Source organism: Physeter macrocephalus, chromosome 6, assembly GCF_002837175.3.
Source record: "Physeter macrocephalus isolate SW-GA chromosome 6, ASM283717v5, whole genome shotgun sequence".
NCBI classification, from domain to species: domain Eukaryota; kingdom Metazoa; phylum Chordata; class Mammalia; order Artiodactyla; family Physeteridae; genus Physeter; species Physeter macrocephalus.
In genome coordinates this window covers 17,663,163-17,682,397 of record NC_041219.1, presented here as the reverse complement: position 1 = coordinate 17,682,397, position 19,235 = coordinate 17,663,163, and the positions used below count along the sequence as shown (strand labels likewise).

At 41.6% G+C, this 19,235-nt stretch overlaps 1 protein-coding gene across 2 annotated transcripts in view; it reads right to left on the bottom strand.

The window, feature by feature from the left end:
• TMTC2 (transmembrane O-mannosyltransferase targeting cadherins 2) overlaps nucleotides 1-19,235 on the bottom strand; it is a 439,654-nt gene that overhangs the window by 208,320 nt on the left and 212,099 nt on the right. The window contains exon 3 of one of the 2 annotated variants that reach the window (XM_024122944.3): nucleotides 17,942-18,770. In XM_024122944.3, coding sequence (XP_023978712.2) covers nucleotides 17,942-18,770 — 829 coding nt within the window. Of the gene's footprint in view, nucleotides 1-7,443; nucleotides 8,267-17,941; nucleotides 18,771-19,235 lie in introns of those variants that run through there. The other variant, XM_024122943.2, reaches the window with a different exon arrangement.

Genomic DNA, 19,235 nt, shown 5'->3' with positions numbered 1-19,235 from the left:
CTCCGGACACGCAGGCTCAGCGGCCATGGCTCAGGGGCCCAGCCGCTCCGCGGCACGTGGGATCTTCCCGGACCGAGGCACGAACCCGTGTCCCCTGCATCGGCAGGCGGACTCTCAACCACTGCGCCACCAGGGAAGCCCTGTGATATGCTCTTGAAGAGAATGGGAACACCCACCATTTGGCCTTTCTCTCCCTCTTCCTGTTAGCTGAAGTGCTGATGTGATGCTGAGGCATCTTGGACCACTTGGACAGGGTGACACTACTGAGATGGCAAGGGAACAAAAGCAAAGGAGCACGGATCCAGAAGACCCATGGCGCCATCTTATCAGCGCTGGACTGCACAGGCTTAGATTGTTACATGAAAGAATAAAGCTTCTATCTTATTTAAGCCACTGTTATCTTGGCTCTTTGTTACAGTAGCTTAACCTGAAACTTAACCAATACATTTAACAAATCCTTACAACAACCCTGTGATGAAATTAATACGCAGGGGTTTTCTTTTAATTCCTTACTGTGTATCTCTTTCAAACAGCAGGAAAATAAACTAGCAACATAGGCTTGTTTTATATATTTACATGTACCAGTGAAGAAAAACTAGCTGAAAAGCATTCTGTGAGAACTGACTGCAACAATTTTTACAGCAAGATTGGGGTTCAGGCATGCAATAAACTGTGCAGCACTCACTATCTAAAAAGCCACATGGTAAAGATTTTTCCAAAAGAATTGAGAAATTCTATGCTCTGTATTAGCTCAATTTTAATGTTTCCGCTCCCATTAAAATCTCTGCAATCTATTAAGCATTATAAGTACCAACAATTAGTCCCTTGGCTGAAAGAAATGAGTAGTGGTTCACTGAACTCTTGACTTAATTGGTAATAGATAGGGATGCCAGAGTTGTTTCTGGGGCATCCAGATCTTTGCATATATATATCCTGATACGTATCAGCAGGCCATTCCATTCATTAGGAACAGTTTCACACATTCAGTATTTGAATAACTGGTACAGAAATGTGTTGGAAAAAGTGGAAAAGCCCAGTTCAAATGCTATGCAAGCAACCATAATTTAAAGGATAAAACACTAAAAAATGCCTTATGAAGAAGAAGACCCTTTGGCACTATTTACTATGATATATTTCTACACTTAAAATGTACACTTATTTTCATTCAACTGCTCTCTAGCTTCTCTCATCATTCATTGCCTAAACCAGAGAGATCACTGAATTAACAGCTTTTGACTATTCATTTATGCTTTAAAGGCTACTTTCTACTCGAACAATATTCTGAGATTTACTAAAATAATTTTTTAATCAAAAGCAGTAATGAAAAATATGCTCCATCTTCTCCTTGTATAGTGAAAAGTTTATTTCCTTAAGTGACTTAAGGACTTTCAAATAAGAATGTGCAAACTGCTTGGCGATACCCAGATTATTTAGTCTCTGCAAAGCTAAGGGTGACTCACACTTGCACGCACACACACTGATACCTACAGACACCATGTCAAGGTTCGGAGGTGGCCTTACTCCCAAACCTTTTCAAGATAGCAGTGTAAGCCTCGTGGTATTTCCTCAGGCGGTGCTTGGAAAACAGAAGAGCTAAACTATACTTATGGGGGATAACCTGACTTTCACTGCATGATGAAAAAAGATGATGTCCGTATCAGTATTTTAGAACGTGGAAACCAAGCCTTTTTCTAAATTCTTACGATAGTCAGTATTTTTACACAATAGGAGCTCTAATTCCTCTGGACAAGTATAGTCAGGAACATAGGAAAACACTTCCCTATTCCAAATATGGAATGCTGGATGTTTCTAAAATAATGGTACTGCTCCCTCGCTTAAAAAAAAACAAAAAAACCTTTTAAATATTATGTGGCTTGCTCATTAAAGCAGTCATCAAAGAAAATTTCCTTTTTCCTAAGTACAAAAATGCAAAGAGTTATCGTGAAATCAGCAAACTATGGTAATCAACTATGTCTAGTACTTTCCTGACATTATCAACCACATAATGAGATAGGACTTGTGGTTTACATAGTCCAAATCAGCTATCATTTCTCCACTATCCAGATTTAAACCATAAATTAGCAACACAGTCACTATGACAGGCTCTACCCATCATCATTTGCATCCAATCAGTTAATGACTGGCATCTGTCTGCAGGACCAATTACTGAAGGCAGCAGCTTTCATGTATAATGCTTCATGAGGCTTAAAATCATATTCTGTTAAAGTACACGGAAGCCTGCAGTACTCCAAAATTTGCAAAGGCTTTCAAAGGAGGGAAAGAAAAACTAACTCAACGAAATAACTGTAATCTCAGACAACCTTACATAAGACTGGCTTTAAAGGGTTTCTAATCTTTGGCTAGGCTCAAATAACATCACAAACTTAGAAAAATCTACCTTAAGGAAGATTACTACCAGTTTCATAATTGCTAAAGAAGTCACTGTAGCCAGAACTATATTTATTAGCATGTTATAAACAGAAAAAAATCAGGAACCTGTATTTTAAAAGTTTTGCCTTGTATCAAAATGGAAGCATATGTCACACAAGGCACTCGTGGAGTCCAAAACTAACTCCACTCCCAATTCTATCCCTCTTATTATGGAGCATGCCTCAGTACCTGGTATATCAACAGCATATTTTACACTTTCACTTCCTTTAATGAATGTACATTTATCTCTAAACAGGTTCTCTAAACTCTTTAAGGAGAAGGATTATGACTAAAGTTTATTCGTCAGTGTATTCATTACTGAATGCCCTCTCTCTACCAGGCACTGTCCTAGTCGCTACTCATAGAGCATTAAAAAAATGCAAAACTCCCTGCCTTCTTGTGTCGTGCATTTTAATGGACAATGACAATGCATTCAAACAATAAACACAGAAACATGGTAAATATATTACGTCAAATGGTCCTAAGTGTTATGGGAAAAACAAAGTATGTAAAGAGGATAGGGAATGTTAGACAAGGCAGAAGCAGAGGGGTAGTTGCAATTTTTCAAAAGGTAGACAGTTTTACATAAAGCATCTTCCTGATAATGCAACACTGTACTGGAGACCTAGAGGAGGTGAGGGAGATAGAGGTGAGACTGTCCTAGGAAACACATTCCAAGAAGAAGCAATGACAAGTGCCAAAGCCCTGAGGCAGGGGCTTATCTGGAATAGAGAAGGCACATAAAAGGGGGTCAGGAGGGCTGGAGTGAAGCAAGTGAAGGCAAGGCTGGGAGATGTACAGTGTCAAGTCTCTGATTGTGTGCTTTGACTTTGGGAGAAATGGGTGCCAGTAGAGGACTGGGGGCAGTGAACACCGTACTCTGGCTTACGTTTCAAAGGAATCATTAGGGCTGCTGATGACAGGCAGATGCTATAAGGATGGAAAAATGGAAGCAGGAGTTCAGCTCAGACATGTAAAAAGCTTGGAACTCATCACTCCCATTCTTACAACAAGAATACACTAAAGGAACTGCAAAACCAATGGCTTTTCTTGGGGACTTCCCTGCTGGCACAGTGGTTAAGAATCCGCCCGCCAATGCAGGGGACACGGGTTCGATCCCCGGTCCGGGAAGATTACACATGCCACGGAGCAACTAAGCCTGTGCGCCACAACTACTGAGCCTGTGCTCTAGAGCCTGCGTGCCACAACTACTGAACCCATATGCCACAACTACTGAAGCCTGCGCGCCTAGAGCCTGTGCTCCGCAACAAGAGAAGCCACCGCAATGAGAAGCCCACGCACCACAACGAAGAGTAGCCCCCACTCGCCGCAACTAGAGAAAGCCTGCGCGCAGCAACGAAGACCCAACACAGCCAAAAAATAAATAAATAAAATAAAAATTTTTTAAAAAAGAATATGCTAAAGGAACTGCAAAACCAACGGCTTTTCTTGGAACCATCAGTGAATTGAGGTCACTGGGCAAACTCAGCACCAGGAAATCTGGAGAGACTGGAAAATCCAGTCATGCAGAGATGAGATTACCTGGAGCAGAAACTGATAGGAACAAGTAACTGGTGATTTTGAGAGGAGGTGCTGGAAGCTGAGTTGTGACGAGCTTCATTCAGTAAGAGGGAGAAACTCCCGGAAGCCACGATTTTAGAGGCCTCTACTCTTTTGCGGGTTTTACCTCCAGGGACCCCCGTTCTCACATTGAAGAGCCAAGAAACAGGCCTTCCTGTCCCAACTAGGAGACACAGGGAAAGCTATGAAACTCTCATAAAGGTTACAGCCCAGAGGCACTAGAATTTAATCACCAAATAAGAGGACACTTCCCTTCTCCTACATTTAACCAACCTACTTACAGGGCTCCATTATAAAAATGGTGGGGCTTCCCTGGTGGCGCAGTGGTTGAGAGTCCGCCTGCCGATGCAGGGGATGCGGGTTCCTGCCCCGGTCCGGGAAGATCCCACGTGCCGCGGAGCGGCTGGGCCCGTGAGCCGGAAATACAATGCCTCTGGCACCTATAGCTACAGTAAACATTAAACCCACACCCAACTCAGAGCCAGATTAACATTAAAACTCACATTAAGCCTATTTACCTAAGTTCCAATTACCTGATACAACATGTCTTTCACAAAAGCATGCTAAAAGGCAAGAAAACAGAAGCAAGGAGATTTATGTTAGAGGTTTTTAGTAATAATCTGATGAAAGATGATGGTGACTTTGGCCAGGATGTTAGCAGTGGAGGTGGTAAAATGTGGTCAAGTTCTGGATGTATTTTTGAAGACAGAGCAGAGAGGATTTGCTGATGAAATGCAGGTAGGGTGCAGAAGAAAAAGAGGAGGTATGGATGACTCCTAAGTGTTGGTCAGAGCTTTTGAGAAAATGGAGTTGCCACCAACTGAGATGGTAAATGCTGTAAGTAAAGCAGTTGGCTGGGGCGCAGGTTGGGGAGGGGGCATTATTCAGGAATTTAATTTCTGATGTCTCAAAAGATTTATACTATTGGTCAGCTGTGTACTCATTTAACTAATAAAATTTGGAGTACCTAAATACTATAGCACTTCTTAAGTACTAAGAAGGAGACATGGAAATATATCAGAAACCAAAGACATGCTTAATAATTGTTTTACTGAGTGAATGGATGAATGAAGAAATGATCAGTCATCTTAACCATGTCACCAAAATAACTTCAGCAAAATCGGAATCATAAGTGTCAGCAGTACAGTAGCTAATGCTGGAAAATACCCAGGAGTTTACAAAATGCTTTTACTTACTCTGGGACAGAGACTGCTACTTACACTAGCATCTCAGTATCTGCCCTCCCCTTCTTCAAGAGTAATAAAATTTGGCTGGGTGCTTAGCTTCCCAAAATAAAGATAACATTTCTCAGCCTTCCTTGTAGCTAGGTGTGGCCAATAGTCTGGGAGCAAGCATGGTGTGGCAATTTCTGTGATATGCTTTTTTTTTTTTTTTTTTTTTTTGCGGTACACCGGCCTCTCTGTGTTGTGGCCTCTCCCGTTGCGGAGCACAGGCTCCGGACACGCAGGCTCAGCGGCCATGGCTCACGGGCCCAGCCGCTCCGCGGCACGTGGGATCTTCCCGGACCGAGGCACGAACCCGTGTCCCCTGCATCGGCAGGCGGACTCTCAACCACTGCGCCACCAGGGAAGCCCTGTGATATGCTCTTGAAGAGAATGGGAACACCCACCATTTGGCCTTTCTCTCCCTCTTCCTGTTAGCTGAAGTGCTGATGTGATGCTGAGGCATCTTGGACCACTTGGACAGGGTGACACTACTGAGATGGCAAGGGAACAAAAGCAAAGGAGCACGGATCCAGAAGACCCATGGCGCCATCTTATCAGCGCTGGACTGCACAGGCTTAGATTGTTACATGAAAGAATAAAGCTTCTATCTTATTTAAGCCACTGTTATCTTGGCTCTTTGTTACAGTAGCTTAACCTGAAACTTAACCAATACATTTAACAAATCCTTACAACAACCCTGTGATGAAATTAATACGCAGGGGTTTTCTTTTAATTCCTTACTGTGTATCTCTTTCAAACAGCAGGAAAATAAACTAGCAACATAGGCTTGTTTTATATATTTACATGTACCAGTGAAGAAAAACTAGCTGAAAAGCATTCTGTGAGAACTGACTGCAACAATTTTTACAGCAAGATTGGGGTTCAGGCATGCAATAAACTGTGCAGCACTCACTATCTAAAAAGCCACATGGTAAAGATTTTTCCAAAAGAATTGAGAAATTCTATGCTCTGTATTAGCTCAATTTTAATGTTTCCGCTCCCATTAAAATCTCTGCAATCTATTAAGCATTATAAGTACCAACAATTAGTCCCTTGGCTGAAAGAAATGAGTAGTGGTTCACTGAACTCTTGACTTAATTGGTAATCGATAGGGATGCCAGAGTTGTTTCTGGGGCATCCAGATCTTTGCATATATATATCCTGATACGTATCAGCAGGCCATTCCATTCATTAGGAACAGTTTCACACATTCAGTATTTGAATAACTGGTACAGAAATGTGTTGGAAAAAGTGGAAAAGCCCAGTTCAAATGCTATGCAAGCAACCATAATTTAAAGGATAAAACACTAAAAAATGCCTTATGAAGAAGAAGACTCTTTGGCACTATTTACTATGATATATTTCTACACTTAAAATGTACACTTATTTTCATTCAACTGCTCTCTAGCTTCTCTCATCATTCATTGCCTAAACCAGAGAGATCACTGAATTAACAGCTTTTGACTATTCATTTATGCTTTAAAGGCTACTTTCTACTCGAACAATAGATTCTGAGATTTACTAAAATAATTTTTTAATCAAAAGCAGTAATGAAAAATATGCTCCATCTTCTCCTTGTATAGTGAAAAGTTTATTTCCTTAAGTGACTTAAGGACTTTCAAATAAGAATGTGCAAACTGCTTGGCGATACCCAGATTATTTAGTCTCTGCAAAGCTAAGGGTGACTCACACTTGCACGCACACACACTGATACCTACAGACACCATGTCAAGGTTCGGAGGTGGCCTTACTCCCAAACCTTTTCAAGATAGCAGTGTAAGCCTCGTGGTATTTCCTCAGGCGGTGCTTGGAAAACAGAAGAGCTAAACTATACTTATGGGGGATAACCTGACTTTCACTGCATGATGAAAAAAGATGATGTCCGTATCAGTATTTTAGAACGTGGAAACCAAGCCTTTTTCTAAATTCTTACGATAGTCAGTATTTTTACACAATAGGAGCTCTAATTCCTCTGGACAAGTATAGTCAGGAACATAGGAAAACACTTCCCTATTCCAAATATGGAATGCTGGATGTTTCTAAAATAATGGTACTGCTCCCTCGCTTAAAAAAAAAACAAAAATTATAAGTATTGAGTAAAAGAACCTCTTCTTCCTTAATACTGTGTGTTTTAAGGCAAGAAGCAAAGATATAAAAAGGCAGAAAAAGTAAACCGTCCAGGCAAAAGCATAAAATAAAATATTACCTTTAGCTGGGTTTACTTTTATCCCTGACCTATACAGCATTTCCTCATTCTGCCAGTCTCCGTTCCTGATCGCCGTCTTGAGTCCATAGAAAACAATTAACGTAGCTGTAGCATAAAAAATCAAGCTCTTGAGAAACCGCTTTTGGACTTTGACGTAAAGGGCTCTCGCACCCACTGTAATGAGGAGGCAGAAGCCCATACTAGGAATATACAATACTCGCTCTGCAATTACAAAGCCAACATAGAAAAACAGGTTCGTGGCAGGAACGAAGGGTATTATTAACAAAGATAAAGACAAAACAACAATGTTCTCTGTAGAAGGAAGCCGTGTTCTCTGTGACACATTATTTTTAAAGCCATTTTCTAATTTGGATGGAATGCTGGGCTTAATCTCTGAGTTCCGGTACTCCACCTCTGAATGGCAGCTATGTCCATTTGCATTCTGCTTGCCATTTGTTACAAATTTCTCGTTGCATTCTCTTTCTACGCTTGGGCTCTTCAAACCATAGTAGGCAAGGAGGAGGAGTCCAGTATAGAAGGCCACAGTGTGTAGGTTTCTCCAATCACAAATTGTTTTGAGCAGAGGCACGGCATCCATTGACCAATCAAAACTGAGGGTATCTGGGCAGAGCAACAGCCAAAGGTTCTTGGTTGGCAAGTAGAAGAAGGTGAGTGTGCGAGCCAGGAGGCTATCCGAATCAGCAGCTGGGTTGTCAGAGTTGGAAAAGCTTGGTGGTTTGTTTCCCATCCAGTATAAACGGGCACCCAAAAGGGAAGTTCCCCAGAAAGTTAACAAACTAATGCTGAGAAAAAGAGACAAGTTCTTCCTCTGAAACCAAAAGAGAGGGGGAAAAAAATTAAGATCATGATCAAGACAACATAGGAATACAACACTTAGAGATGAAAAATACTTTAAATGGACAACTAAAAACAGAGCATTAGGTTTCAAACACGTGACTTCGTTTCCATCTCCTTTAAACATGCTTACAGATATTGTAAGCTTAAAAAAAAATGGACTATGGAATTCTGCTCTGCATGTAACTTTTGATGAGTATCTTTTCTTCTTGTTCCTCTCTAAATGCCAATAACCAAAGCTTCAATTTCTTGACCTCTGTAAAACGGGCTGAATACATTTCCCTCGACAATGCATTCAAACAATAAACACAGAAACATGGTAAATATAGTACGTCAAATGGTCCTAAGTGTTATGGGAAAAACAAAGTATGTAAAGAGGATAGGGAATGTTAGACAAGGCAGAAGCAGAGGGGTAGTTGCAATTTTTCAAAAGGTAGACAGTTTTACATAAAGCATCTTCCTGATAATGCAACACTGTACTGGAGACCTAGAGGAGGTGAGGGAGATAGAGGTGAGACTGTCCTAGGAAACACATTCCAAGAAGAAGCAATGACAAGTGCCAAAGCCCTGAGGCAGGGGCTTATCTGGAATAGAGAAGGCACATAAAAGGGGGTCAGGAGGGCTGGAGTGAAGCAAGTGAAGGCAAGGCTGGGAGATGTACAGTGTCAAGTCTCTGATTGTGTGCTTTGACTTTGGGAGAAATGGGTGCCAGTAGAGGACTGGGGGCAGTGAACACCGTACTCTGGCTTACGTTTCAAAGGAATCATTAGGGCTGCTGATGACAGGCAGATGCTATAAGGATGGAAAAATGGAAGCAGGAGTTCAGCTCAGACATGTAAAAAGCTTGGAACTCATCACTCCCATTCTTACAACAAGAATACACTAAAGGAACTGCAAAACCAATGGCTTTTCTTGGGGACTTCCCTGCTGGCACAGTGGTTAAGAATCCGCCCGCCAATGCAGGGGACACGGGTTCGATCCCCGGTCCGGGAAGATTACACATGCCACGGAGCAACTAAGCCTGTGCGCCACAACTACTGAGCCTGTGCTCTAGAGCCTGCGTGCCACAACTACTGAACCCATATGCCACAACTACTGAAGCCTGCGCGCCTAGAGCCTGTGCTCCGCAACAAGAGAAGCCACCGCAATGAGAAGCCCACGCACCACAACGAAGAGTAGCCCCCACTCGCCGCAACTAGAGAAAGCCTGCGCGCAGCAACGAAGACCCAACACAGCCAAAAAATAAATAAATAAAATAAAAATTTTTTAAAAAAGAATATGCTAAAGGAACTGCAAAACCAACGGCTTTTCTTGGAACCATCAGTGAATTGAGGTCACTGGGCAAACTCAGCACCAGGAAATCTGGAGAGACTGGAAAATCCAGTCATGCAGAGATGAGATTACCTGGAGCAGAAACTGATAGGAACAAGTAACTGGTGATTTTGAGAGGAGGTGCTGGAAGCTGAGTTGTGACGAGCTTCATTCAGTAAGAGGGAGAAACTCCCGGAAGCCACGATTTTAGAGGCCTCTACTCTTTTGCGGGTTTTACCTCCAGGGACCCCCGTTCTCACATTGAAGAGCCAAGAAACAGGCCTTCCTGTCCCAACTAGGAGACACAGGGAAAGCTATGAAACTCTCATAAAGGTTACAGCCCAGAGGCACTAGAATTTAATCACCAAATAAGAGGACACTTCCCTTCTCCTACATTTAACCAACCTACTTACAGGGCTCCATTATAAAAATGGTGGGGCTTCCCTGGTGGCGCAGTGGTTGAGAGTCCGCCTGCCGATGCAGGGGATGCGGGTTCCTGCCCCGGTCCGGGAAGATCCCACGTGCCGCGGAGCGGCTGGGCCCGTGAGCCTATTGGTCAGCTGTGTACTCATTTAACTAATAAAATTTGGAGTACCTAAATACTATAGCACTTCTTAAGTACTAAGAAGGAGACATGGAAATATATCAGAAACCAAAGACATGCTTAATAATTGTTTTACTGAGTGAATGGATGAATGAAGAAATGATCAGTCATCTTAACCATGTCACCAAAATAACTTCAGCAAAATCGGAATCATAAGTGTCAGCAGTACAGTAGCTAATGCTGGAAAATACCCAGGAGTTTACAAAATGCTTTTACTTACTCTGGGACAGAGACTGCTACTTACACTAGCATCTCAGTATCTGCCCTCCCCTTCTTCAAGAGTAATAAAATTTGGCTGGGTGCTTAGCTTCCCAAAATAAAGATAACATTTCTCAGCCTTCCTTGTAGCTAGGTGTGGCCAATAGTCTGGGAGCAAGCATGGTGTGGCAATTTCTGTGATATGCTTTTTTTTTTTTTTTTTTTTTTTGCGGTACACCGGCCTCTCTGTGTTGTGGCCTCTCCCGTTGCGGAGCACAGGCTCCGGACACGCAGGCTCAGCGGCCATGGCTCACGGGCCCAGCCGCTCCGCGGCACGTGGGATCTTCCCGGACCGAGGCACGAACCCGTGTCCCCTGCATCGGCAGGCGGACTCTCAACCACTGCGCCACCAGGGAAGCCCTGTGATATGCTCTTGAAGAGAATGGGAACACCCACCATTTGGCCTTTCTCTCCCTCTTCCTGTTAGCTGAAGTGCTGATGTGATGCTGAGGCATCTTGGACCACTTGGACAGGGTGACACTACTGAGATGGCAAGGGAACAAAAGCAAAGGAGCACGGATCCAGAAGACCCATGGCGCCATCTTATCAGCGCTGGACTGCACAGGCTTAGATTGTTACATGAAAGAATAAAGCTTCTATCTTATTTAAGCCACTGTTATCTTGGCTCTTTGTTACAGTAGCTTAACCTGAAACTTAACCAATACATTTAACAAATCCTTACAACAACCCTGTGATGAAATTAATACGCAGGGGTTTTCTTTTAATTCCTTACTGTGTATCTCTTTCAAACAGCAGGAAAATAAACTAGCAACATAGGCTTGTTTTATATATTTACATGTACCAGTGAAGAAAAACTAGCTGAAAAGCATTCTGTGAGAACTGACTGCAACAATTTTTACAGCAAGATTGGGGTTCAGGCATGCAATAAACTGTGCAGCACTCACTATCTAAAAAGCCACATGGTAAAGATTTTTCCAAAAGAATTGAGAAATTCTATGCTCTGTATTAGCTCAATTTTAATGTTTCCGCTCCCATTAAAATCTCTGCAATCTATTAAGCATTATAAGTACCAACAATTAGTCCCTTGGCTGAAAGAAATGAGTAGTGGTTCACTGAACTCTTGACTTAATTGGTAATCGATAGGGATGCCAGAGTTGTTTCTGGGGCATCCAGATCTTTGCATATATATATCCTGATACGTATCAGCAGGCCATTCCATTCATTAGGAACAGTTTCACACATTCAGTATTTGAATAACTGGTACAGAAATGTGTTGGAAAAAGTGGAAAAGCCCAGTTCAAATGCTATGCAAGCAACCATAATTTAAAGGATAAAACACTAAAAAATGCCTTATGAAGAAGAAGACTCTTTGGCACTATTTACTATGATATATTTCTACACTTAAAATGTACACTTATTTTCATTCAACTGCTCTCTAGCTTCTCTCATCATTCATTGCCTAAACCAGAGAGATCACTGAATTAACAGCTTTTGACTATTCATTTATGCTTTAAAGGCTACTTTCTACTCGAACAATAGATTCTGAGATTTACTAAAATAATTTTTTAATCAAAAGCAGTAATGAAAAATATGCTCCATCTTCTCCTTGTATAGTGAAAAGTTTATTTCCTTAAGTGACTTAAGGACTTTCAAATAAGAATGTGCAAACTGCTTGGCGATACCCAGATTATTTAGTCTCTGCAAAGCTAAGGGTGACTCACACTTGCACGCACACACACTGATACCTACAGACACCATGTCAAGGTTCGGAGGTGGCCTTACTCCCAAACCTTTTCAAGATAGCAGTGTAAGCCTCGTGGTATTTCCTCAGGCGGTGCTTGGAAAACAGAAGAGCTAAACTATACTTATGGGGGATAACCTGACTTTCACTGCATGATGAAAAAAGATGATGTCCGTATCAGTATTTTAGAAAGTGGAAACCAAGCCTTTTTCTAAATTCTTACGATAGTCAGTATTTTTACACAATAGGAGCTCTAATTCCTCTGGACAAGTATAGTCAGGAACATAGGAAAACACTTCCCTATTCCAAATATGGAATGCTGGATGTTTCTAAAATAATGGTACTGCTCCCTCGCTTAAAAAAAAAACAAAAATTATAAGTATTGAGTAAAAGAACCTCTTCTTCCTTAATACTGTGTGTTTTAAGGCAAGAAGCAAAGATATAAAAAGGCAGAAAAAGTAAACCGTCCAGGCAAAAGCATAAAATAAAATATTACCTTTAGCTGGGTTTACTTTTATCCCTGACCTATACAGCATTTCCTCATTCTGCCAGTCTCCGTTCCTGATCGCCGTCTTGAGTCCATAGAAAACAATTAACGTAGCTGTAGCATAAAAAATCAAGCTCTTGAGAAACCGCTTTTGGACTTTGACGTAAAGGGCTCTCGCACCCACTGTAATGAGGAGGCAGAAGCCCATACTAGGAATATACAATACTCGCTCTGCAATTACAAAGCCAACATAGAAAAACAGGTTCGTGGCAGGAACGAAGGGTATTATTAACAAAGATAAAGACAAAACAACAATGTTCTCTGTAGAAGGAAGCCGTGTTCTCTGTGACACATTATTTTTAAAGCCATTTTCTAATTTGGATGGAATGCTGGGCTTAATCTCTGAGTTCCGGTACTCCACCTCTGAATGGCAGCTATGTCCATTTGCATTCTGCTTGCCATTTGTTACAAATTTCTCGTTGCATTCTCTTTCTACGCTTGGGCTCTTCAAACCATAGTAGGCAAGGAGGAGGAGTCCAGTATAGAAGGCCACAGTGTGTAGGTTTCTCCAATCACAAATTGTTTTGAGCAGAGGCACGGCATCCATTGACCAATCAAAACTGAGGGTATCTGGGCAGAGCAACAGCCAAAGGTTCTTGGTTGGCAAGTAGAAGAAGGTGAGTGTGCGAGCCAGGAGGCTATCCGAATCAGCAGCTGGGTTGTCAGAGTTGGAAAAGCTTGGTGGTTTGTTTCCCATCCAGTATAAACGGGCACCCAAAAGGGAAGTTCCCCAGAAAGTTAACAAACTAATGCTGAGAAAAAGAGACAAGTTCTTCCTCTGAAACCAAAAGAGAGGGGGAAAAAAATTAAGATCATGATCAAGACAACATAGGAATACAACACTTAGAGATGAAAAATACTTTAAATGGACAACTAAAAGCAGAGCATTAGGTTTCAAACACGTGACTTCGTTTCCATCTCCTTTAAACATGCTTACAGATATTGTAAGCTTAAAAAAAAATGGACTATGGAATTCTGCTCTGCATGTAACTTTTGATGAGTATCTTTTCTTCTTGTTCCTCTCTAAATGCCAATAACCAAAGCTTCAATTTCTTGACCTCTGTAAAACGGGCTGAATACATTTCCCTCTCGAAACTGGTGTTAGGTCAAAATGAGACTACAAAGTGGAAGTACTTGGCACTGTATATGGGATATAGTAGACATCTAATAAATGTCTTCTTTCATTTTATAGTTTAGATTCTGGGGAAAACAAAGAGCAGACATGCCAAAAAATATGGAGTATGACAGGATTCTGCATGGCTCAATCGCATTTAGCTACAGGTATCCCCGCTTTTCAAAAGTTCACTTTATGCCACCTTGCTTTTACAAAAGACCTAAATTAGTACCTGTTTTCATTAACAACAACAAACATGCAAAGAGGATTTTCACTTTTACAAAAAAGGTGAACAGTGAAAATAGGTTCAGCATTTGTTTTTGCAGGGAGCCATCTACAGAGGCAGTGTGTACCCCAGTGAGCAGCACCACCAAGCTCCTTCCCCAGGAGCTATACTCAGCATCAAGCTGCCATAGCTTTAAAAATAAATAAAATAAAAATTTTTAAAAAAAGAATATGCTAAAGGAACTGCAAAACCAACGGCTTTTCTTGGAACCATCAGTGAATTGAGGTCACTGGGCAAACTCAGCACCAGGAAATCTGGAGAGACTGGAAAATCCAGTCATGCAGAGATGAGATTACCTGGAGCAGAAACTGATAGGAACAAGTAACTGGTGATTTTGAGAGGAGGTGCTGGAAGCTGAGTTGTGACGAGCTTCATTCAGTAAGAGGGAGAAACTCCCGGAAGCCACGATTTTAGAGGCCTCTACTCTTTTGCGGGTTTTACCTCCAGGGACCCCCGTTCTCACATTGAAGAGCCAAGAAACAGGCCTTCCTGTCCCAACTAGGAGACACAGGGAAAGCTATGAAACTCTCATAAAGGTTACAGCCCAGAGGCACTAGAATTTAATCACCAAATAAGAGGACACTTCCCTTCTCCTACATTTAACCAACCTACTTACAGGGCTCCATTATAAAAATGGTGGGGCTTCCCTGGTGGCGCAGTGGTTGAGAGTCCGCCTGCCGATGCAGGGGATGCGGGTTCCTGCCCCGGTCCGGGAAGATCCCACGTGCCGCGGAGCGGCTGGGCCCGTGAGCCCGAGTTCTTGGGGAAGCCCAAAGACAACAGGGAAGACAAGAACAAGGACACCAGGGAAATACAATGCCTCTGGCACCTATAGCTACAGTAAACATTAAACCCACACCCAACTCAGAGCCAGATTAACATTAAAACTCACATTAAGCCTATTTACCTAAGTTCCAATTACCTGATACAACATGTCTTTCACAAAAGCATGCTAAAAGGCAAGAAAACAGAAGCAAGGAGATTTATGTTAGAGGTTTTTAGTAATAATCTGATGAAAGATGATGGTGACTTTGGCCAGGATGTTAGCAGTGGAGGTGGTAAAATGTGGTCAAGTTCTGGATGTATTTTTGAAGACAGAGCAGAGAGGATTTGCTGATGAAATGCAGGTAGGGTGCAGAAGAAAAAGAGGAGGTATGGATGACTCCTAAGTGTTGGTCAGAGCTTTTGAGAAAATGGAGTTGCCACCAACTGAGATGGTAAATGCTGTAAGTAAAGCAGTTGGCTGGGGCGCAGGTTGGGGAGGGGGCATTATTCAGGAATTTAATTTCTGATGTCTCAAAAGATTTATACTATTGGTCAGCTGTGTACTCATTTAACTAATAAAATTTGGAGTACCTAAATACTATAGCACTTCTTAAGTACTAAGAAGGAGACATGGAAATATATCAGAAACCAAAGACATGCTTAATAATTGTTTTACTGAGTGAATGGATGAATGAAGAAATGATCAGTCATCTTAACCATGTCACCAAAATAACTTCAGCAAAATCGGAATCATAAGTGTCAGCAGTACAGTAGCTAATGCTGGAAAATACCCAGGAGTTTACAAAATGCTTTTACTTACTCTGGGACAGAGACTGCTACTTACACTAGCATCTCAGTATCTGCCCTCCCCTTCTTCAAGAGTAATAAAATTTGGCTGGGTGCTTAGCTTCCCAAAATAAAGATAACATTTCTCAGCCTTCCTTGTAGCTAGGTGTGGCCAATAGTCTGGGAGCAAGCATGGTGTGGCAATTTCTGTGATATGCTTTTTTTTTTTTTTTTTTTTTTTGCGGTACACCGGCCTCTCTGTGTTGTGGCCTCTCCCGTTGCGGAGCACAGGCTCCGGACACGCAGGCTCAGCGGCCATGGCTCACGGGCCCAGCCGCTCCGCGGCACGTGGGATCTTCCCGGACCGAGGCACGAACCCGTGTCCCCTGCATCGGCAGGCGGACTCTCAACCACTGCGCCACCAGGGAAGCCCTGTGATATGCTCTTGAAGAGAATGGGAACACCCACCATTTGGCCTTTCTCTCCCTCTTCCTGTTAGCTGAAGTGCTGATGTGATGCTGAGGCATCTTGGACCACTTGGACAGGGTGACACTACTGAGATGGCAAGGGAACAAAAGCAAAGGAGCACGGATCCAGAAGACCCATGGCGCCATCTTATCAGCGCTGGACTGCACAGGCTTAGATTGTTACATGAAAGAATAAAGCTTCTATCTTATTTAAGCCACTGTTATCTTGGCTCTTTGTTACAGTAGCTTAACCTGAAACTTAACCAATACATTTAACAAATCCTTACAACAACCCTGTGATGAAATTAATACGCAGGGGTTTTCTTTTAATTCCTTACTGTGTATCTCTTTCAAACAGCAGGAAAATAAACTAGCAACATAGGCTTGTTTTATATATTTACATGTACCAGTGAAGAAAAACTAGCTGAAAAGCATTCTGTGAGAACTGACTGCAACAATTTTTACAGCAAGATTGGGGTTCAGGCATGCAATAAACTGTGCAGCACTCACTATCTAAAAAGCCACATGGTAAAGATTTTTCCAAAAGAATTGAGAAATTCTATGCTCTGTATTAGCTCAATTTTAATGTTTCCGCTCCCATTAAAATCTCTGCAATCTATTAAGCATTATAAGTACCAACAATTAGTCCCTTGGCTGAAAGAAATGAGTAGTGGTTCACTGAACTCTTGACTTAATTGGTAATCGATAGGGATGCCAGAGTTGTTTCTGGGGCATCCAGATCTTTGCATATATATATCCTGATACGTATCAGCAGGCCATTCCATTCATTAGGAACAGTTTCACACATTCAGTATTTGAATAACTGGTACAGAAATGTGTTGGAAAAAGTGGAAAAGCCCAGTTCAAATGCTATGCAAGCAACCATAATTTAAAGGATAAAACACTAAAAAATGCCTTATGAAGAAGAAGACTCTTTGGCACTATTTACTATGATATATTTCTACACTTAAAATGTACACTTATTTTCATTCAACTGCTCTCTAGCTTCTCTCATCATTCATTGCCTAAACCAGAGAGATCACTGAATTAACAGCTTTTGACTATTCATTTATGCTTTAAAGGCTACTTTCTACTCGAACAATAGATTCTGAGATTTACTAAAATAATTTTTTAATCAAAAGCAGTAATGAAAAATATGCTCCATCTTCTCCTTGTATAGTGAAAAGTTTATTTCCTTAAGTGACTTAAGGACTTTCAAATAAGAATGTGCAAACTGCTTGGCGATACCCAGATTATTTAGTCTCTGCAAAGCTAAGGGTGACTCACACTTGCACGCACACACACTGATACCTACAGACACCATGTCAAGGTTCGGAGGTGGCCTTACTCCCAAACCTTTTCAAGATAGCAGTGTAAGCCTCGTGGTATTTCCTCAGGCGGTGCTTGGAAAACAGAAGAGCTAAACTATACTTATGGGGGATAACCTGACTTTCACTGCATGATGAAAAAAGATGATGTCCGTATCAGTATTTTAGAAAGTGGAAACCAAGCCTTTTTCTAAATTCTTACGATAGTCAGTATTTTTACACAATAGGAGCTCTAATTCCTCTGGACAAGTATAGTCAGGAACATAGGAAAACACTTCCCTATTCCAAATATGGAATGCTGGATGTTTCTAAAATAATGGTACTGCTCCCTCGCTTAAAAAAAAAACAAAAATTATAAGTATTGAGTAAAAGAACCTCTTCTTCCTTAATACTGTGTGTTTTAAGGCAAGAAGCAAAGATATAAAAAGGCAGAAAAAGTAAACCGTCCAGGCAAAAGCATAAAATAAAATATTACCTTTAGCTGGGTTTACTTTTATCCCTGACCTATACAGCATTTCCTCATTCTGCCAGTCTCCGTTCCTGATCGCCGTCTTGAGTCCATAGAAAACAATTAACGTAGCTGTAGCATAAAAAATCAAGCTCTTGAGAAACCGCTTTTGGACTTTGACGTAAAGGGCTCTCGCACCCACTGTAATGAGGAGGCAGAAGCCCATACTAGGAATATACAATACTCGCTCTGCAATTACAAAGCCAACATAGAAAAACAGGTTCGTGGCAGGAACGAAGGGTATTATTAACAAAGATAAAGACAAAACAACAATGTTCTCTGTAGAAGGAAGCCGTGTTCTCTGTGACACATTATTTTTAAAGCCATTTTCTAATTTGGATGGAATGCTGGGCTTAATCTCTGAGTTCCGGTACTCCACCTCTGAATGGCAGCTATGTCCATTTGCATTCTGCTTGCCATTTGTTACAAATTTCTCGTTGCATTCTCTTTCTACGCTTGGGCTCTTCAAACCATAGTAGGCAAGGAGGAGGAGTCCAGTATAGAAGGCCACAGTGTGTAGGTTTCTCCAATCACAAATTGTTTTGAGCAGAGGCACGGCATCCATTGACCAATCAAAACTGAGGGTATCTGGGCAGAGCAACAGCCAAAGGTTCTTGGTTGGCAAGTAGAAGAAGGTGAGTGTGCGAGCCAGGAGGCTATCCGAATCAGCAGCTGGGTTGTCAGAGTTGGAAAAGCTTGGTGGTTTGTTTCCCATCCAGTATAAACGGGCACCCAAAAGGGAAGTTCCCCAGAAAGTTAACAAACTAATGCTGAGAAAAAGAGACAAGTTCTTCCTCTGAAACCAAAAGAGAGGGGGAAAAAAATTAAGATCATGATCAAGACAACATAGGAATACAACACTTAGAGATGAAAAATACTTTAAATGGACAACTAAAAGCAGAGCATTAGGTTTCAAACACGTGACTTCGTTTCCATCTCCTTTAAACATGCTTACAGATATTGTAAGCTTAAAAAAAAATGGACTATGGAATTCTGCTCTGCATGTAACTTTTGATGAGTATCTTTTCTTCTTGTTCCTCTCTAAATGCCAATAACCAAAGCTTCAATTTCTTGACCTCTGTAAAACGGGCTGAATACATTTCCCTCTCGAAACTGGTGTTAGGTCAAAATGAGACTACAAAGTGGAAGTACTTGGCACTGTATATGGGATATAGTAGACATCTAATAAATGTCTTCTTTCATTTTATAGTTTAGATTCTGGGGAAAACAAAGAGCAGACATGCCAAAAAATATGGAGTAT